Source organism: Hyla sarda, chromosome 1 (genome assembly GCF_029499605.1).
Source record: "Hyla sarda isolate aHylSar1 chromosome 1, aHylSar1.hap1, whole genome shotgun sequence".
NCBI classification, from domain to species: domain Eukaryota; kingdom Metazoa; phylum Chordata; class Amphibia; order Anura; family Hylidae; genus Hyla; species Hyla sarda.
In genome coordinates this window covers 552,242,355-552,264,582 of record NC_079189.1, presented here as the reverse complement: position 1 = coordinate 552,264,582, position 22,228 = coordinate 552,242,355, and the positions used below count along the sequence as shown (strand labels likewise).

Below are 22,228 nucleotides of genomic sequence, written 5' to 3'. Positions count from 1 at the left end.
ACAAGCTAAAACCTCACTTTTATTACAGCGATTAAAACTCACAAAGAATCAAAATAGTTATAAAGACCATTAGGGCCGTATTCACACCTCGTGCTGTTCTAGGGCCTGAGAGCACCCCATTAGCATGATTTCACAAGTGTCTGAATTTTTTCCCCACAGATCTGTCACATGCGCTACAAGTTAAATTTATTACGGAATAACGGTGGACGTCACCCTTTTACACAGAACATAAATCGATCATAAATCCGCAACATAATAACTATGCTGTGGCTGAAAATCTGCAGGTAAAATTATCAGCAGTTCTGACTAGGGATCGACCGATTATTGGTTTGGCCGATATTATGGGCCGATAATCACGATTTTGGACATTATCGGTATTGGCAATTACCTTGCCGATATTCCGATAATGCCCCGCCCCCGGCCAGAGACAACCATCTCCGCCGCTGCCCCATTGCCTCCCCATCCTCTGGCCACATACCGCCGCAGTTGCCCCATTGCCTCCCCCCATCCTCTGCCCACATACCGCCGTCGCTGCCCCATTGCTTCCCCCCATCCTCTGCGCACATACCGCCGCTGCCCCATCGCCTCCCCCCCATCTTCTGCCCACATACCGCCGCCGCCGCCCCATCGCATCCCCCCATCCCTGGTGTTATAATTACCTGTTCCCGGAGTGCGCGATACTTCTTGCTCCTGCGCGGTTGCTCTGCGCTGCGTAATGACGAGTGACGCCCCCAACGTGACGTCACAGTCAGTGCACACAGTGACAGCGCAGGGCGCCGACAGAGCCAGAAGTATCGCGGACCCCAAAAACAGGTAATTATAACACCGGGGATGGGGGGCGGCGGTATGTGGGCAGAGGATGGAGGGGGCGGCGGCGGTATGTGGGCAGAGGATGGGGGGGGGGGGGGGCGATGGAGCAACTGTGGTGGTTAGACTCAGGACCCCAGGACAGGCTGGGGAAGAGAAGCGGGTGGCGGCGGCGGCAATCTCTGGCTCGGCAAAAGCCGCTGCAGTTCATTGATTTAAAGCGCCCGCTTTAAATCATTGATCTGCAACGGCCTCTGCCCCGCCGGGGGGTTGTTGAAATAGCCGATAACTTATATCGGAATATCCGTATAAGTTATCAGCTATCTGCCTGAAAGATGACCGATTATCAGTATCGATAATCGGTCGATCCCTAGTTCTGACCCATGTGGATTCAACCAAAGGGTGGAAATAAAATCACTGAAAAAAACACTAAAACTTAACATTTAATTTGCCTATTAAAAAGGATCCATTGCCATCGAATGACACATAACAGAAATTGCTGCACAGAAACCATGGTCAGAATCCACTTTGCAGACTTCTACATAAATTAGATTGAAAATCCACCACTGAAGCAAAAAACAAGAGGAGCGCAAATATGACAAATTTTATCTAAAGGAGGGATGTAGGTGAGGAGAAATTGGGGTGAGGGGTCCTGGGGGGGTATAAGCCTGCAAGATGTAAGTGGCCTCTACCTCATAATAGCCCTTATTTCTTCCTTCTCACTAAATCTACTCCTAGGCGAACAGGACTAGATTCCAGAGAGGGGCCACCCTTATCCACCTGGGAGTAGGTGTAGTGAGAGTGAAGAAATCAGGGCTATTATACTATACTCCCCCCAATTTCTCCTCACCTACATCCCTCCTTTAGATAAAATATTTGCGCTCCTCTTGTTTAAATTTGCGCTCCTCTTGTTTTTTGCTTCAGACTGCAAATTGGATTCTGACCATGGTTTCTGTGCAGCAATTTCTGTTGTGTTGTTCAATGGCAATAAGACCACTTGTGGATCCTTTTTAATAGGTAAATTAAATGTTAAGTTTTAGTGTTTTTTCAGTGATTTGCTTTCTATGGTACACTAGATACACATCTGTTCGCAGTGAATTTTCTAAAGGGTTGAAACTGACTTTTTTTTCCCTCCATGCTACAACATGGTGGCAGCAGCTAAATTAGTATTTTTTATTTATTTTCCTCCCTGGCTATCTTATTAAAAGCCCTGCCCGGTATTGGTGGAAAACAAAGTTGGGTGCAGTGAATTCAGAACGTCATCAGAAGAGCAGGGAGAGCAGTATTGACTTGGCATCCAATTTTCCAAGATCTCAAAATAACAAACTGATCTATGATGGACCTTGTTAATAACTTACAAGACTTGGAGAATACCTATCATGATCTTGTAAAATTTTATAATCCCATTTCACTTCCCCCATTATGGTAAACCACCCCTGCCTTTATTTTTTTTATTATTTGTTAGTTTTCTACCTTGATATTGTTCTGTATTTTCTGCTCAGTCAGATTCACAGATTGGGAAGGGGCGTTCCCCAGCAGGCGTCACATCATCTGAAGCCATACAGGGGAGAATTTCCTCACTCTGCTACACACAGCCCAGAGCAGTTAAGTGTGTGAGATGAGCTATGATTGGCAAAGGCTGCACCCCCCCCCCCCTCTCAGCACTCCAGGCTGCATTTCCGGATTTTAGACTTCTGCCAGGCCAGCAGGAGTCCAAAGTCTGTGCAAGAGTCTGTTTGCTACAGAGGAAATTCTGTTCTTTTTGAATTTCTTTTTTGTCTTGTCCACTGTGCTCTCTGCTGACACCTTATGTCGAACTGTCCAGAGCAGGAGAAAATCCCCATAGCAAACCTGCTCTGGACAGTTCCTGACATGAACAGAGGTGTCAGTAGCGAGCACTGTGGACAAGATAAAAAAAAATCAAAAAGAACACTGGTGTCCGTTATAAACACATTATCAATGCTGATTGTGGCATTTAAAAGTAAAAAAAAGTCAGATGCCAAAGGATAGGGGATAAGATGCCTGATCGATCGCGGGGGTAGCGATCCACCCCGCTAGACCACCAGGGATAGTTTAAAGATCCCTTTAGACACCACTGCCAAATTTGACAGCAGTGATCTAAAGGGTTAATAGCCAGCCACGACGATCGCCGCATGCTGGGCTATTAGCCGCCGAGTATGGAGCAGGCTTGAGTCAGGAGCCCAATCCATACACCCTGAGCGCCGGTGTGAGGTGCCCATTTGCACCTCACACTGGCAAAAAAAAAAAAGTCCCTGATACAGGGCTAAATCTATGAAAAGTTGACCTGCCCGGCGCCCGGAACCACATGTCTGGTGGTAATTGTATTGACCTTCAAAATAAATAGAATATGTCCTCTTTAGCGTAAAACATTTGTACTAAAGGTCCAAAGAAAGTCAAGACGTTTGAGAAATGTCTCTTTTCTCAGCTCTGTTTCCTTCTGTCCTTTTTCTTTTTTTCTTGTAGTCAAACAGCTTAGAGAGAGAGATCTTCCTCCTTGGACTTTTTCCCGGTTTTAGGCAAAAAAATGCAAGCAAGCCTATATACAGAAAGTGTAGAAATGAGAGGGGGGTCTCCACCCACATGTTTGTTGGCAGAATAGTGAAGCATTTTTCATGGTGTATAAAAGTAGATTGTTAAAGTTTTTATGTCTTAATTAGCAATCCTAGTGTGAACAGGGACAAGGAACGTTGAATATCTGTGTATGTTGGGCTTCATGTCATCTGCAACATGCGGCACTTGAGGAGGAGTACCCTGGGTTACCCTGTTAGAGACAGTAGATTGCCATATGATCTCTTTATTTCTATATGGTGTACTGATTTTTATTTTATTTTTTCTTCATCCTTCTTTGCAAATGTTTTAGGGGAGAAATTGCATTACCTGCTTGGAGTTTTTAAATGGGTCTTCATAGGTAAATGACATTTTTTTCAGTTTTCATTAACTCCTGTGGGAAAAATCAGCGCCCATGTGACATATGATGGGCCAGGATTTCTCAAGCCTGTTCTTTTATAAGGGGGTTCTGTCCTTTTTGTTTGGGACAGGCAATGTCAGAGAAATTCTGCTGCATCATGCACAATGCCTAATTTTCTGATATTCCATAGTGTGAATGGGCCCTTCACTGGTCCCAGAGAGTTATACAGACTTGTAAATTACTTCTATTTAAAAATCTTAATCCTTCCAGTACTTATCAGCTGCTGTATACTACAGAAGAAGTTGTGTAGTTCTTTACAGTCTGACCACAGTGCTCTCTGCTGCTTTCTTTGTTTGTAACAGAAACCTCTTCTGCTCTGGACAGTTCCTGACATGGACAGAGGTGTAAGCAGAGAGCACGGTGACCAGACTAGAAAGAAATACACACCTTCCTCTGGAGCATACAGCAGCTGATAAGTACTGGAAGGATTACGATTTTTAAATAGAAGTAATTTACAAATCTGTATAACATTCTGGCACCAGTTGATATGAAAACTTTTTTTTTTCTTTTTTAACTGCGGATTACCCCTTAAACATTGGCATTTTTTTCTACACTTGATCACGTTTATCTGTGTGCAAAACACCACTCTAAAAGCAGTGAAAAACTTTTATCTTTTTTCTGACTTTTTTTTTTTTTTATCAAATTAAGTATGGATATGTAGGCTAGTATGAATGTAAACACAGATCTGTATTATAAGTGTGTGAATGGATTCTTATTCTTATTCTGAGTGCCAAATCCCTGTTATCTGCTGGCCCAGAGCAAGGTTTCTCTCCCAGTATGCCTCCAGCTGTTGCAAAACCACAACTCCGAGCACAGCCGTTTGGCTGTCCAAGCATGCTGGAAGTTGTAGGTTTGCAAAAGCTGGAGGCACACTAGTTGGGAAACACTGCCTTAGAGGGTACCTGGTTTGTGTTGTTTTATACCTATGTACATTAAAATGTAAGGTACAGCTTTTCTCTAGTTTTGGTTGAAAATGAAGAAAACGCCATAGGTAATCCAGAATCATCCGACTGAGGCAGCCCATGTATCATACCGCCATATTACACCGTAACACCTGTGTTTTGTTGGCAGAGGGTGGCGGCATTTCTTACACAGATTGGCAGCGTGCATGCAGGCTACACAGCTTGATACATTTCTGGGGGATATATATGGGCTATAAACTGTATTTTTTTTTTTCTTCTTTTTTTTTCTTCTACTGGTAAATTTCCTTGTATCCGACTTTAATTATGCAGTTTAATAGATACAGACACATATTAGACAGCCATAAACACTGCTGGATTTAGAACTATTGCAGCATTCATTCTTTCGGGCCCAGGGTGCACCTGTTCTGAAAAATCATGCTTATTTATTGCTATCCACTTTAGCCAACAAGCTGTTCTTAGTTAACAAGCGTCTTTGCTTTGTCAGCCCGCAGGGTGTTTTGTGGACAATTTTTCCATACAAAAGCACGAATGTCATCTGAATACGCCAGTCTAGACGTTGTTGCAAGGCCCTTTGGCAGAATGTGGGTCATAGCAGGCCGTGGAATCCCTCTCTGCATTATACACACTACACTAGATTCGCTTTCATTTCTGCGTTAATATCGAGTCATCTCAACAGACTGCATGAATGTGATTTATAAAAAATTTTTGCCAAACTGGAAGTTTCCAATTTATTTATTTGATGTAGAAATCAAAAAGAATGTATCATGTAGCTTTTTATTTTGAATTTTTTTTCGCATACCAGGCTGTATGAGGGCTAATTTTTTGCGCCACAATCTGTTGTTTTGTATCAGTACCATTTTGGTATTGATTTGACTTTTTGATCGCAATTTTTTTTTACATTTACGTCATTTACTGTATGGGATGCATAATGTTATATTCTAATAGTTCGCACAATTACGCATGTATCGATACTAAATGTTTACTTTTATTATGTTTACATGTTTTTATATAGGAAAAGGGGGTGATTTTAACTTTAATCATGGAAGGGGTTAATGTGTGTCTTTTTAAACTTTTATTAAAACTTTATTTATTTTTTTACACTTTATTAGACGTTTAGGAGGAATCATTAGATTCCTCACACATATCAATAGAGTTCTATTGAACTCCATTGATCTGTGTGCTCTGTGATCCATTGATAGAGCCACGGGACAGCAGGGAACAGAGGTAAGCCCTCCGGCTACCTCTATAGTGGATCTCCCGTCTCGCAATCATTCTGGGGGGGGGGGGTCGATCCACCCCACTAGCCCACCAGGGAGCATTTTCATGTCGCTTTAGATGCCGCTGTCACCTTTGACAGCAGCGATCCAAAGGGTTAATAGCCAGCCGCGGCGATCGCTGCATGCTGGCTGTTAGCGGTGGCCCCCTGCTACTGAAATCAGCCGGGGGCTGCAGAGAAGGGAGCGGGCATGAGTCGGGAGCCCGCTCCTTACAGACTGCTGAGCGCCTCCGCGCTTGTCCGGTCCGGCACTGCTTACCCAAAGCCGGGCTAAGGGCCGGAAAAATTCACCTGCCCGGAACTGCATGTCCCAGGCATTGGTTGAAAGGAATTCCACATCCCTGCTTGGATTACGTTCACAAGCTGACACACTTCAATGGCTCCACAGAGTGGCATCCTGTTGCATCAGTTTTTAATCCGTTTATTTTCTGTTTTTATTATTGTCTGGCTACTTCTTTGGCTCCTCACACCTCTTCTGAGCATGCTCAGAAGTAATAACGGATCAAAAGCAGATTGGAAAAAATGGGTGCAAACGGAGACATTAAAGGCTCATCCATTTTCAATCCGGTACCCATAGACTTCATTGTTAAATTTATTATATCCGTTTCTATTCTATTTTTCTAAAAAAACGGAACAGAAAGCAAACGAGTGATTAAGGATTGGGAAAAAAAAATCACATTGATATCAATGGGATTCTTTTACAGCCGTTTGCAACCCATTTGAAAAATTATCAAATGGATTGATAACTGGCAATTATTAACGGGGGCAAGACGGTACAGTGAACGAATGCTTAAACAGGAAAAAATAAGAGGGGAAAAAAATTCCTTCCTGACTCCAATTCTGGCAGCAGATTAAATCCCTCACATGATTGTAATACTGATGACTTTTTAGTTCTGGTTGGGCCAGGCTTTGCTTCTGTATCACACTCCTTACCTACACAGTCCTTTCCATGGACTGACCCACCGGAGCACAACGGCAGTGTGAACGAGCCCTTAGTGAGCAGTATGTCACTGGTGCCAACTGGCTAAACAGGCTGATAAAATTAAGAAAAAATGAAACACAGCTGTGGCTGGGCAGTGTAGGCCTTTTTGGTTTTTAGGTTTTTTTTTTCTTTACCATATGACAGGTATGCTTTAGATTAAGCCAAGCTGTAATACTGCAGTCAAACCATAATAAGGAGTGGCTCTGTTTCTGGAAAAACAGCAGGATTTTTATTTCTGAATCACATATATCCTACTGTCTACTGATACAGATGTAAAGTGTTATTTGATGTTTTTTTGTTGCTACAAATAAGGATGGTCATTGTTGCTTACTATTTCAGGTTTCCCTTTTGTCTAAGCCTGGCCTAGCGCTGTGGACCTGTTACAGGACTTGTCCAGCTTTTTAAATCAATTCCCGGTTTGTATATGGGGAAGGAGTATAATAATCATAAAACCGTGGAGCACCTGGAGCAGATGTCTTTACATTATGGTTGATCAACTGGAGCTATTGTAAAAGGCGTTGTTACAATGATGGCTGTAATGGCTGGCTGGAATGAATGATTTCATGCCTATTAAAATGACTTATAGTGCCCCGCTGGGCCCTTCATTAACAATGCATTGCCTATAAATGGATGTGTGAATATTTAACGAAAATAGGAAATGCCATTAAAGAAGCAAAAACTGATTGGAACAAATTGCACTTGTTACTGTAAAGACGGAATAGCAGCGACTGTGGGAAGTTCTGTACACAAGCGCTGCCTCCTCGCCACATTGCTGGTTCTGTAGTAAAACCTATATTAGGGGCTGGAGAAAGCCTGGCATCTTTTATGACTTTCACTAATAGAAATATTTGTCCATAAAAGTTTGATACAATAAGATGGAGCCCAGGTAGGGTGGGGATGTTTGGTGGTGAAGCTGCGGGTGTTAGCAGCGCTTTGGAGAGCTGTGAATGTGCTGACCTCTCTCCCTTAAAGAGAGCAGCAAAGGCTTATAACAGTCTGGAGACCGCATTGTTTTCTATAACCTGAAGTGCATAAAACCTGCATTGTGGTTAGGAGGGGGTTACGTAAGGTTCCTTTTGGCAATCCCCAGATTTGACATTATATTCTATGTTAAGTACTGAATTACACAATAGATTTTTTTTTTCCCTGCAGCCTGAAGGTGTGTTACATGCTTTTGTCAGCAGAAATTTTCAATGCTGGAACTATTAATTTTCTGTGTAAAAATAAAATAAAATCACACGCATGGAGTTTAAAGCAGAGCATTACTCTCAATGAGCTAAAAGTGACCATATGACTGTACATTAGAGAATTTTATATACAGCCATTTCCTAAGGGATATATTCATATGCATCAGTAATGGTGCTGCAGATTGCCATAGTTTTTAATATAGGTTTCCTGCTTTTGGGGTCAAAGTTTGAAAGCGTACCTATCGCATCATAGAAAAAAAAAATAATACTTCTCTTTGTTACTCACTAGGTCATGTAGATTCTTTACATGTCTATTTTTTTAATGTGTGTGGCTTCTGTAATTGGCTCACAAATCCCTCCATTCTGCTGCTTACTCATTCAAAAATCCACTGCTCAGGAAGGGGCGTGTCCGAGGTAAGCACTGAGCCTGCCCTCACTCACCATGCATTCACTTCCTCCCTGAGTCTGCTGTGCTGGGTCTCTTCATCCTATCACTGCAGCCTGCTCTGTTACCCTCCTCTCTGTTTTCATGCTGCAGTCTGATATAACAGGAGTGAGCATAGAGAAGTGCTACTCCCACTCTCACTGCAGCTAAGACAAAGATGATGCTGCAGCCAGATAGGATAATGTTCTGGATGGTATGAGGACCCCTAGTGTTTATTTTTTATTTTTTTATATGTAATTTTTTTCTATAAAAAGTAGACTTCTTATGAAGTATATTAGAAGGGTCAATGTTTTGCCAAGATGTACAACATGTCAAAAGCTTTTGATTCTGACAGTGCCCATTTAAATACTAGAGCAGTGGTCTCCAAACTATGGCCTGTTTGTTGTCCGGGCATGATAGGAGTTGTAGTTTTTCAACAGCTGATTTGGAGACCACTGCTCTAGAATTCCTCCGGCAGAATGTCCGCTTGCAGCCAAAATCATCGGCAGTAGGATTTACGTTCGCTGTTTCACAGCAGTGCAGTCTGGCAGAATTTTACCCCCAAAGAATGAACATGTTCATTCTTTGGACAGATGTCTATTCCCCTGGTTGAATTCTGCTGCGGCAAAGGTGAGGTGTCAGTAGAGAGCACTGTGGTCAGGTTACACAACTTCCTCTGAAGCATACAGCAGCGGATAAGTACTGGAAGGATTAAGATTTTTTCATAGAAGTAATTTACAAATCTGTATTTGTGGCTTTCTGACACCAGTCGAGTTCCCGGAGTAGCCCTTACATAAAATCCTGTTCCGCTTTATCTTAGTATATCCTGAGACATGTGTATGGGTGTTAAAAATTTGCCATCTGGCTTTTCCAGACCTCTGAAAGGCATATCTGCCCATTATTTTCAGCCAGTGAAAAGGATTAGAGGATAATTCACTGCTTAGCTAGGCAGATTTGTAATATCTGGTTCTGGGAAAGCTTGATTATATGCAAGTTATAATGACAACCATATTTGTCTCTACCCAGCTTTCTCAGAACCAGATTTAACTAGGGAGACTCAAAGATTTGTATATTTACTCTGTTTTAGTAATACGTGATAAAGCCATCTGAAGACAAGAATATAAGACAAAAACATCCCACTCATTGTGCTCAGGATGAACACGGTTGGGGTAGTAGTGTTCTTGTGTGTGGTTGAACAGGGGGCATATTGTTCCCCACCCCTTTAATTAACAGACTTATAATTTCCTAAAGTGTCTTCTAGAAGTTACAATTCTCCTTTAGCCTGATGGACAGGATAATAGTACGCCTTGATTATGACGGACTTGTGTCATTGTGATCTGCATTTGTATAAGTTATTCCCCCTATAGAGACGTCTTTCCCGTAGGAAAAATTTGTCAGACCGGGGTGGGGTGTACCAGTTTTTGTTAATTAAAGCCAGACGTAGACAAAAGTGTTTAGTAATGTTAATCACTTTCACTTTTTTTCCGACAAAATAATCCGCTTCTTCTGAAGTCAGTCATTGGTCTGGAAATATGTCAACTTCTAAGTCGGGACCTTGGGACACCTTGGTTAATATTAACTCTTCAATGTTTTCTTCATTGAAAGGGTTCTTAGCTTTGTGTTTTTGTTTGTGAAATGAATCACTTTCCAAGCATTCGCTTTCTCATCTGGGAGATACAGGAATAGACTGATCCTGACACATAATCTTAATGAGGTTTTTTGTCTTGTCTTATTAGGATATCTCCACAATAACTGGATTTCCAGAAGAGCAACTCAAAACCAGAAAAGCTCGCATCTTCGTCCCAGCACGGAATACCATGCAGTCTGGTGTACAGAACACAAAGAAATGGAGAATTGACTTTGATACTCGTGAGCGCTGGGACAACCCTTTAATGGGATGGGCTTCAACGTGAGTGTGTTATTACTGTACATTTCTGCATAAGGCTGGTTTCATATACATTATCTTTGTGTTTCTTCCTGAAGTTCATCCAGACACGTAAAAGTCTTATTTTTATATTTTCCAATCCACTTCTAGTTTAGAAAACGGCTTCAATAACAGCATGGACCTTCTTTAGCCCCTTAATGACCAAGCCCATTTTCACCTTAAGGGCCAGGCAAATTTTATTTTTGCGTTTCGTTTCATTTTTTACGTTTACGCCATTCACCGTACGGGATCATTAACATTCTATTTTGATAGTTCGGACACTTATGCATGCGGCGATACCAAATATGTTTATTAAAAACAAATTTTATGCTTTTTGGGGGTAAAATGGGAAAAATGACAATTTTCATTTTTATTGGGGGAGGGGATTTTTCACTTTTATTTTACTTTTTATTTTTACATTTTTCAACTTTTTTTTAACACTTTTTATGTCCCCATAGGAGACTATCTATAGCAATCCTTTGATTGCTAATACTGTGCAGTGCTATGTATAGGACACAGCACTGCTCAGTATTATCGGTGATCTTCTGCTCTGGTCTGCTCGATCGCAGACCAGAGCAGAAGACCCCGGGAGACGGCCGGAGCCAGGTAAGGGGACCTCCGGCTGTCATGCTGGATGATCGGATCCCCGCGGCAGCGCTGCGGGCGATCCGATCATCCAATCAAAGTACCGCAATGCCGCAGATGCCGTGATGTCGGCCATTACGGGCGGGAACCTGCCGTGTATGACGCGAGCACCCTTCCAATGCTCGCGGTCATACACAGGACGTAAATGTACGTCCTGGTGCTGGAAGTTCCGCCAAACCAGGACGTACATTTACGTCCGTGGTCGTTAAGGGGTTAGATTACCCCCTCTTCATAGGTATTAATATTATCAATAACCAACATAACAGCAGTCATCTACATCAGTTCATCTAATGATTGATATGGTATGTGGGTATGTAGTGAACCGTTTTAGCCTTTAATGTTGAATTTTGCCATCATGTTATGAGTGGGGAGTCCGATGTCCACCAATCATAAAGTGATAGCTTATCTAAATTAACCCCCAACACTCCTGAGAACAAAGGGGCTGCAGCCCTAGTTCAGCTCCTTGACATAAGTCTAGCTATGTTGCAGTTCTCCTGCACAGTGGCACCTAGCCTATTGTGAAGGCTTGAACACTAACTCAGTGCTGTGACCCTTTCTTTCTTAGGATCAGTTCGGGTCACAGAGGATTGACTGCCACCAATTTATATGATGGGCAAATCCTGTTATAACAATGATAATATGCCTTCTAAAATAAAAAATAGTTATAAAGCTGGTCAGGAACAGGATGCAGAGAGTTACCGCACCTGCTCTTCCTATTGCGATAGACATGAATGGAGGGACCTTAGCGTGCGGTCATGAACACGGAAGCCCCAAGCTTCCGTGTTCAGAACACCACGATGCCGGTCTGGTGATCGCAGGGTTTCCCAGCCACTAGATAGGGGATAAGATGTCTATGGGCGGAGTACCTCCTTAACATCTAGATAGTAGAAGACAGGGCACAGGAAGTCAAGAACACCTGACTGTAGGATCTTACTTCTCAACACTTCTGTCAGAACATGCTGGAAACTAAAGTTTTGCAAGCATTAAAGGCTTTTCTTAAAAGAACCACTACTTTTGTTACACATCCCTGCAGCACAGACTTGTCCATATAACTGCATGACCATTTAACAGTCATACGCCATTCACAACTGAGATGGGGGAATGGCTGCAGGGGCCATGTAGCACATTTATCACAGTGGCTCATGCTGTTTGTTTAGTCTATGTTTATATATACTTTATATTGACTTACTTTACTCTAGAATGTTATACCATGATTTTGATGCAATTTTAGGTATACACAATTGCACACAAGTCATGGCCACTTCCTGCTAAGTCACCCTCCCAAACCTTGTTGAGTGAAGGGCAAAAGTGCATAATAAATGTTGTTACATTTGCAATAGTAAATCTGCCCAAAAGTCTAATATTAATGGGGTTGTTCAGAATTCGAAAAAGGGTCTGCTTGTGTTGCAAATACAGTTGCACACCTGTCCATTGGCTGTATTCAGCAATGTAGCTTTCAGGTAAAAAACACTGAACTGCAGTACCAGTCCCAATCTATTGGTATCGGTAGCACTGTTTATGGGCAAGTAAAGCAGACCATTTGTGGACAAACCCTTAGAACATATTAGATTTTTTGTGTGGTTTCTGACATTTGCCAATCTCTGTGATTGCAATGATCACAGGAAACAAAAATGCGAATTGTGTCCATACTGCCTTAGTACAGGTACCACAATACGTGAGTTTTATGGCTAGGATTTCCCAAGAGATGTAAACGTCTTCTCCATCCCAAATGTTGCGCGGCATTGATTTGTCCCGATTTGTGCGCTTTGTAGATGGTGTTTTGCTTGCTTGGAGAATGTATACACATGGTTTGCATATCCCCTTCTTTTGTATATCTCTATGTTTTGGAGCTCTGTGGGACATATGTTCTTGGTGAGAGAAATTTGTTACAGAAGATTAACTATGTAATTATACTCTTATAATAAACATCAGAGCTGCTAACAGTCAAGTCAAGCTGGCTGCTCTGTAGACATTTACACAGCCATGTTTGGTCATTTTCTACCACATAATCCCCAGATACCTGAGAACCTGAGCTGAAAACAGTTCTAGTCTTAATAAACATTTGAGGTCCCATGTGTGTTAAGGTTTTTAGAGCTTGAGATGTGTAAGAAGTGATCTTGAGGGCTGACATATTGCTTGACATCCCATGAGTAAAAGTGGCCTTACATATTAGAGCAGGTTTGGCCGATCTCAGTGAGCCTGCCGAAAATCTTATGTGTATTCAGGGAAGAAAGGACAGGCATGTTGAGTCTAATGTGCCAGATCCTTTGTTCTCAATGGAGATCAGCTGCTATGGCTTATTCCCCTCTCACTATTAAATGGGTACTCCGCCCCCACATCTCTTATTCCCTTTCCAAAGGATAGCGGATAATATGTCTGATCGCAGGGGCCCCCCCGCGTGGACCCCCGCAATCTCTGTGCAGCACCTGGCGTTTATTTAGAACGCTGGGTGTGAGCTACGGGGTTGTGACGTCACTGCCGTGCTCCTTGTGATGTCACGCCACGCCGCTTCAAAGTCAGTCTATAGGAGGGGGCGTGGTGGCAGTCACACCCCCTTCTGTAGACTTTCATTGAGGGGGTGTGGCATGATGTCACAAGGGGCATGGCAGTGACGTCACGACCCCGCTGCTTGTTCAAGCGTTTGGAACAAAGATAAAAACAGTTTATCCAAGCAATGGGTAGGAGATCAGGTGGAATAGCTGTTGAGAGTTTGGCAAGGTACACAATCATCACTCATGAGAAAGAAAGCAATACGATCCAGCGTCACTTGATAAAACTTCAAACTTTCATTAAGCCATTTAAAATTCCATGATACAGGACAATGCCCACCACCTAACTGTGACCACCTAACTGTGACCACACCACTGAAGCCAGATGCGTTTTGGGTGCATGCGCACCCTTGATCACTGAAGCACCTGGGCCCTGCTACTCCTCATACTCCTGATTAGTAGCAGTGCACAGGTGCATCAGTGATCAAAGGTGCGCATGCGCCCGAAACGCGTGCAACTTCAGTGGGGTGGTCACAGTTAGGTGGTGGGCGTTGTCCTGTATCATGGAATTTTAAATGGCTCAATAAAAGTTTGAAGTTTTATCAAGTGACGCTGGATCGTATTGCTGCTTTCTCATGGATTATGTGCATCACCAGGCTGGTGACGATCCGTGCGACACAAGGAGGAGGTGAGCTGAACAACTTGTGATTTTTTTTATGAGCACACAATCATCACTGCCTGGCACATAACCTTAAACATGCCTTATGCTGAATTCACACCACGATAGCAGCCTACGGTTGCCGGATCCGGCTGGGGGAGGGGAAAAGCGGGCACTCCTGTACCCCAGCCGGACAAGTGCTAAAATCCATTTACTTTTAATGTGCTGACCGGAGTAAAACGGTGACTCCGGTTGGCTCATTTCTGCCCCGTATCCGGTTTTGTGACCGGACCTAAAACCGTAGTATACTACGGTTTTAGGTCCGGTCATAAAACCGGTTAGGGGCAGAAATGAGCTGACCGGAGTCACTGTTTTGACTCCGGTTGGCACATTAAAGTGAATGGATTTCAGCACCGGTCCAGCTGGGGTACGGGAGCACCCAGTTTTCCCCTACCCCAGCCGGATAAGGCAACCGTAGGCTGCTATCGTGGTGTGAATGCAGCCTTAAACATAACCCCTTAAAGGAAAATTCAGGGATAGCAGAACTTATCCCCTATCCTAAGGATTGGGGAAACGCCAGTGGTCGAAACACTGCATTCAGGAGGAGAGTCGGGGCCCCGTACAGGAGATCGGGGGAGAAGTGTCCCATCTGTTGGATCTTAAACGATCTGGCACTTATCCCCTAGCCTTAGGATAGAGGATAAGTTTTGCTATCCCAGATTTCTCCTTTAATGCAGTTGATCAGTGGGGGGTTTTGGGACTCAGATATTGTTGGGTTATTTTTTTCCTTAAAATAATAACGATCAATCTTTGTGATCCCATGCGAATCCCCCCCGACACCCCAGTCTTCCTTTTTTGTGATCCTCACATGACCGACTTAGCCAATCAGCGGCCTCTAACATCATGGGCTGTACTCCAGGCATCATGGATTCCATTACTGAGCAGTGATGTCCAGAGTACAGCCTGTGACTGTAACCCCTTTAGGGATAGGCTATCTATTATTGTTCCCAACATTTTTTTTAAGATTATATGACTGCACAGCAGACTGAAAGTGTTCTAAAGTAACAGTAGGATTTCCTCTCTGTAGCCAACAGCATCATTGAATAATCTGTGATGGTGTTGGAGTGATAAAACTATAAAGTTATTAAAGAGGAGACACATATTTAGGACAGGGGCACTTCAGTTTAATATAACACTAGATCAGTGATGCCTGCTTTATAGTGACGCCTTACATTTCTGGAAAAGGAAGTTTATTCAAGATTAGGTAATGAGACTGAACTAAACAAAGACCTTTTTTATTTTTAAATTTTTTCCTTATTTTTGCAGTGCTGACCCCTTGTCTAACATGGTTCTCTCCTTTACCTCTAAAGAAGATGCTATTGCCTTTGCTGAAAAGAACGGTAAGTAATGTAACTGAACCTTGTCATTAGCTTGGAACCTTCCGATTTAGCCAATAATTAACAGCTTCCTCCATTTAATGACCCTTCATATAACTTTATTCTTATTAAATCCATTTCAGAGATTACCAACTTCTAACATGCAATCATTTTATTAAGCAAATATTTAAAAAAAGTATTAAAATAAAAAATCTGTTGCAAATCCCCAATGTGAAGTGTTCTTTATCCCACCATACACACACACACGACTCAGTTATAAGTCTCTAAAAGCTGGCCTATTTTAAAAGTTGACTATGTGTAGTAAATAGTAAAAACCATTCCAGATTGGCCTAATATGGTGTAGAAGAGCCACAATCATTAAAGATAGATTAGTAAACAGTTGTATAGAAGGGAGAGGAAAAGAAAAGAGAGCTTTCTTTCCTTGGAAGAGATGTGAGGTCTAAAATAAACCTAAGGAGAGAGGACAGATTACAATTGATCCACTCATCACTTGTGATAGTGCCTTGCAGTCTTCATCCAGAGTTTCCTTTTTACCTCCAGTACCTGGGTGACATGAGCAGAAACTTGGAATTAGGTGGGCATATCAATAATGTGAGCAGCGGAACACTCAGGACCAGCTGGAGAGATGGCAGAGTTGCTGAAGTCCTCCTTTCACTTGCCATCCCTGCTTGTGGACTAAGGCAAAGTTCACAGCAGTGTTTGATATCCATTCAGCTAGGTTCCATTCATGTAGTTGCAGGTTCAATGGATGATAAACTGATGCAAATATATTACCACAACACTACCCGTAAGCACATGTTCATCACACTACCCATAAGCACATGTTCACCACACTACATATTATAGGGGTACTCCGGCCCTATGACATCTTATACAATATCCGAAGGATAGGGGATAAGATGTCTGATCACGGGGGTTCCGCCACTCAATCTCTCATGCAGCACCCACCTGTCTCAGCTGCAAGCAGCGCTCGAGGCTCAGTGTCTGAAGCCACACGACCATGGGGCCGGAGTATCGTGACGTCACGACCCTGCCCCCTTGTGACATCACGCCCCTCCTCCTCAATGCAAGTCTATCCACGGGGGTGTGACTGCCATCACGCCCCTCCCATAGACCAAAGAAAGAGAAGGAAAAGGACCTTAATTAGGGAGGAAGACTAATGAATCGTTTGATGCATGTGTCTTTACAGAGGAAGAAGTTCTACATTTCCGGTCTAAAGTGAAGACCAGTAAGTCACATGGGCCTGATGGGATGCACTCAAAATTATTGAAAGAGCTTAGTGGTGAGCTAGCAAAACCGTTAACAGATTTATTTAACCAATCACTGGTTACAGGAGTCGACCCGGAAGATTGGAAATTAGCAAATGTCGTGCCCATTCACAAGAAAGTTAGTAGGGAGGAATCAAGCAACTATAGGCCAGTAAGTCTGACATCAATAGTGGGGAAATTAATAGAAACCCTACTAAAGGATAGGATTGTGGAACATCTAAAATCCCATGGATTGCAAGATGAAAAACAACATGGGTTTACTTCAGGGACATCATGTCAAATAAATCCTATTGATTTTTTTGACTGGGTGACTAAAATAATAGATGGCGGAGGGGCAGTAGACATCGGATAGCTAGATTTTAGTAAGGCTTTTGACACTGTCCCACTTAGAAGACTTATCAATAAACTACAGTCATTGAGCTTGGACTCCCATAGTGTTGAGTGGATTAGGCAGTGGCTGAGTGACAGACAACAGAGGGTTGTAGTCAATGGAGTATATTCAGAGCAAGGTCTTGTTACCAGTGGGCTACCTCAGGGATCTGTACTGGGACCAATATTGTTTAATATCTTCATTAGTGATATTGCAGAAGGTCTCGATGGTAAGGTTTGTCTTTTTGTTGATGACACAAAGATATGTAACAGGGTTGATGTTCCTGGAGGGATCCGCCAACTGGAAAAGGATTTAGCAAAACTAGAAGAATGATCAGAACTCTGGCAACTGAAATTCAATGTGGATAAGTGCAAGATAATGCACCTGGGGCATAAAAACCCTCGGACAGAATATAAAATATTTGACAGTCCTGACCTCAGTATCTGAGTAAAGGGATTTAGGAGTAATTATTTCAGAAGACTTAAAGGTAGGAAGACAATGTAACAGAGCAGCAGGAAATGCTAGCAGAATGCTTGGATGCATAGGGAGAGGCATAATCAGTAGAAAGAGAGAAGTGCTCATGCCGCTGTACAGAACACTGGTGAGGCCTCACTTGGAGTATTGTGCGCAGTACTGGAGGCCGTATCTCCAAAAGGATATAGATGCTCTAGAGAGAGTTCAGAGAAGAGCTACTAAACTAGTACAAGGATTGCAGGATAAAACTTACCAGGAAAGGTTAAAGGACCTTAACATGTATAGCTTGGAAGAAAGACAGAGGGGATATGATAGAGACTTTTAAATACTTAAAGTGAATCAACACTGTAAAGGAGGAGAGCATATTTAAAAGAAGAAAAACTACCACAAGAGGACATAGTTTTAAATTAGGGGGGCAGGAGGGGTAAAGGTTTAAAAGTAATATCAGGAAGTAGTGGATACATGGAATAGCCTTCCTGCAGAAGTGGTCACTGCAAATACAGTGAAGGCGTTTAAACCTGCATGGGATAAGCGTAAGGCTATCCTTTATATAAGATAGGACCAGGGACTCTATTGATAGGGTTCAGATTATTGGGCAGACTAGATGGGCCAAACGGTTCTTATATGCCGACACATTCTATGTTTCTAGACTTTCATTGAGGGGGTGGGGTTGTGACGTCACGATACTCCAGTCTCGTGGTTGTGAGGCTTCAGACATGGAACGATCTTCTCTTCCTACAACTGAGACCGGTTGGTGCTACATGAGAGATTTCAGGGGTCCCCAGCCGCGGAACCCCCGCGATCGAAAATCTCAGGGCCACCATATAAAGCCCATGTTCACCACACCACCATATATACATGCATGATCTGTAGGAGGTATACACTTACCTGATACACATTGGTTTGTAAGAGCATTGCACACACCGTTTTGAAACAGATTTTTTGTTCTTGCAGCAGCCACAGAAGCCACACTCCTCTTACCCACTTCTTTGTGCCATTTTTGGACAGCTGGGATGCAGGTCCTGTGATCTGACTTAAATGGGTAATCCAGGAAAAAACTTTTTTATGTATCAACTGGCTCCAGAAAGATAAACAGATTTGTAAATTACTTCTATTAAAAAATCTTAATCTTTTCAGTACTTATGAGCTTCTGAAGTTAAGGTTGTTCTTTTCTGTCTAAGTGCTATCTGATGACACGTGTCTCGGGAACCGCCCAGTTTAGAAGAGTTTTGCTATGGGGATTTGCTTCTAAACTGGGCGGTTCCCGAGACACGTGTCATCAGAGAGCACTTAGAAAAGAGCAACCTTAACTTCAGAGGCTCATAAATACTGAAAGGATTAATATTTTTTTCATAGAAATACTTTACAAATCTGTTTAACTTTCTGGAGCCAGTTGATATATAACAAAAAACAGTTTTTCCTGGATAACCCCTTTAACTTCTTCCTGAATCTCTTCCACCTTATGAGCATGCCTAGTTTGTGAGATGTAAATAGACAGATAAAATATGGGACACAAAGAAAACGCTCTTGTTTGCATCCGTTACCAAAGACTTCAATGTAAGGTTAGATGAAAATTTGAGCTCCATTTTATTTTTTTTCCTCACGGGGAAATGGCGTATGCACCTTTTTTGGTCCACAATGGAATGATATAAACTGAGATGAGCTGAAGATAAAAATGGCCCATTGAAATTAGTGGGATCTGTTGGTTTCCATTGTTCTTACCCCTAAACAAGAGGAACAGAAATGAGGCAAAGAACACAAACACAGGTGAACCCAGCCAAAAAAGTGTCTGGGACCCAGGCTAAAATTCCATTAGCCATACCAGAGGAAGAGATGCAGGCACAAGCGGTTCCAATAGGCAGCACAAGGAATAATCGGTATGTGAACCAACGCTATGGTGTGAATACGGTCCTAAGGAAGTCCCATGTATGCAGCAATCGTTGACGAAGATGAGAAGAAAAAGGGGCACTCACGAGTCTTCTCTTATCCAGACCCCCCCCCCCCTCGATTTCCTGTATGAGGCCGCGGCAGTCTGCAGGAAGCGCTGTGCCGTCCCCAGCAGGAAGCCATTGCAGACACACCTCCTCCATGTATCGCTATAGGATACATGGAGGGGGTGTGTCGGCCACTGCGCCTTGTGGCCTCATTAAGAAGATCGCTGGGGGTCCCAGTATGCATAAGATAGGGGATACGTTAGATTCCACTTCAGTACTCCTTTAAAGGGTAGCTCCCACCATCCTATATTTTTTTTTTTCTGTCCCTGCCTATTGCACATCTATCCCTAACCCCCTCCTTGCTTTAAATTCTTTTTTTTACTATATTAAAAATAACTTTTTGTCTGCCTGGCAGCGTGCTCACTACCAGGCAGACTTCCCCAGCAGGCACCACGTCACTGATGCCTGCTGGGGGGGACTTCCGCCCTTAGTTCATCTACATTGGCTGTCAGGGCATGCTGGGAGTTGTAGTAGTGAAACAGCTGGAGGCACCCTGTGTAGATGAACTATAACTTAGTGCCATGCGGCCGCCGCATACCCCATTCCCTCCGTCACCCCCGGCGCACCCCCCCCGCATACCCAGTTCCCCCTGTCACAAACACCCCCTCCCCCCCTTCTGATGCTTACTGATACTGCAGAGTCCGGCAGCGAGCGTGCAGGGGCAGCGGCGGCGATGAAATGTGCGGGAGGAGTGGCCTCCCAGCCAGTGGCCGGGGAGCCAATGCGCTCGCTCCCGCCTTTCTGATTGACAGGCAGGGAGCGAGCGCAGTGTAAATGAATAAGGACTGACTGACGTCACGCCAAGCTGCAGCCGGCCACTAGGAGGGAGACCCCTAGTGGCCGGTTTTCAAACGTAAAATTCACCCTCAAAATGCAAAAATAAATAATGAAAATATATTGCAGATATGTTGTAGTACATAAGTACAACATATCAAAAAATAAAGTTGGTGACAGTGTCCATTTAACATATTAACACCCCTTGGGAAAATAATACTTGTAATATAAAATGCTATTGCACTGCTGGTAAACTTCTAAACTAAGATGCATGCTGTATGCTAACCTCAGAAAATATCAGGAAATGCAGTTAAAAAAAAGGGCCTTTCAGTGGTTGAAGTTGTACCTATCACCACTGAAAAAAAAAAGTTATCAATGTATATGCATCAATGACATATGATTTAGAGCCACCACTGCAACAAGAAATACAGTTACGTTTTTTTTGTATCCCAGATTGCATTCACAAAATCCCTGTGTAATGTCCTGACTACATTCAAAGTCTCTACTTGTTGGGGAAGGAAAACCACCTCGCTTTCCTGTTCAGAAGCTAAAAATCTGTAAAAATCTGAAATTTTTCACAGCTGAGGATCTGAGACAATTATCTTGTGTAGACAATTCTCTGTGAGCTATATACAGCAGAAGCATAGTCTTTATCCTGCTGTAATACTTTACATCAATGCAGTAACCTGAAGTTCAGACTGTTCAGCTCACAGAGGATTATGTAGACTGGATCCAGTTGATTCTCAGCTGTGAGAAGTGCTAGGTGTATATAGCTTGTCAGTCTCTAGATGTATATCAAACACATCAATTCCTCAACATTTTCATGCTTTAGTAATATTGCTATTTCTTAAACTGGGAAACTCCTTTATCTTTTGTATAGTAATAGACCATGACTACTTGGGCCTCGTCTGGAAGGTTGGCTACTAAAAAGTACTATAAAACAATTTTCCTTCCAGCCCTTACGCTGGTATCACATGTTTACGTCTTGGTGCATATAAACCTTCCCTTTGATGCTCGATACCACTGCATAGACACGTGCACAAGCAGAGAATAAAAAAATGTTTCTTGAGGGTAATTTTCTATGTTTAGTTTGTGTTCCCCGTGTTTACATATAATCAAGCTCTAGTTATATGTAATTTTTATAGGATGGAGTTACGAGGTTGACGAGAAGAGGATTCCAAAGCCAAAATCCAAGTCTTATGGAGCAAACTTTTCTTGGAACAAACGGACCAGGGTATCCACAAAATGAATTGTTATTGGCTGTCTGTAAGTCTAACTGTGAGCTAAGTCAGCTGCGCTGTATTTATAGCACCAGTATAATACAACTCTTAATCTCCTAATAAATATGACCTTTAAACTACAAACACATCTTGTCGTGTCTATTTAAAATGTTTTTGAAGTTCCAAATTGAGCCTTTGATAAATTTATCTATATTTAGAGGCGATTTAGGGAGTTCATAGCTCTAGGAAACTGCAGAACGCCAAGTCCGATAATAGCAGAGTCCAAATCAGCTGCAGCGTTCAGCAATGTGACAGTATTTTCATAGACATTCGGTAATCCATCAAGAGAAATTCTTGCTTTGTTCTTGTCCCTGTAGTCGGCTCTTAGATTTCCTTTTACTCACTTTGTACAGACAATGTCAATACG

The 22,228-nt window shown here is 42.7% G+C and overlaps 1 protein-coding gene across 1 annotated transcript in view; it reads left to right on the top strand.

The window, feature by feature from the left end:
• Positions 1-21,945, top strand: part of NDUFS4 (NADH:ubiquinone oxidoreductase subunit S4) — a 169,797-nt gene extending 147,852 nt beyond the window's left edge. Inside the window, exons 3-5 of the mRNA XM_056541806.1 lie at positions 10,325-10,497; positions 15,631-15,704; positions 21,727-21,945. Of these exons, the coding sequence (XP_056397781.1) occupies positions 10,325-10,497; positions 15,631-15,704; positions 21,727-21,830 (351 nt within the window). The 3' untranslated portion in view covers positions 21,831-21,945. The remainder of the gene's footprint in view (positions 1-10,324; positions 10,498-15,630; positions 15,705-21,726) is intronic.
• Positions 21,946-22,228: the final 283 nt, after the last annotated feature.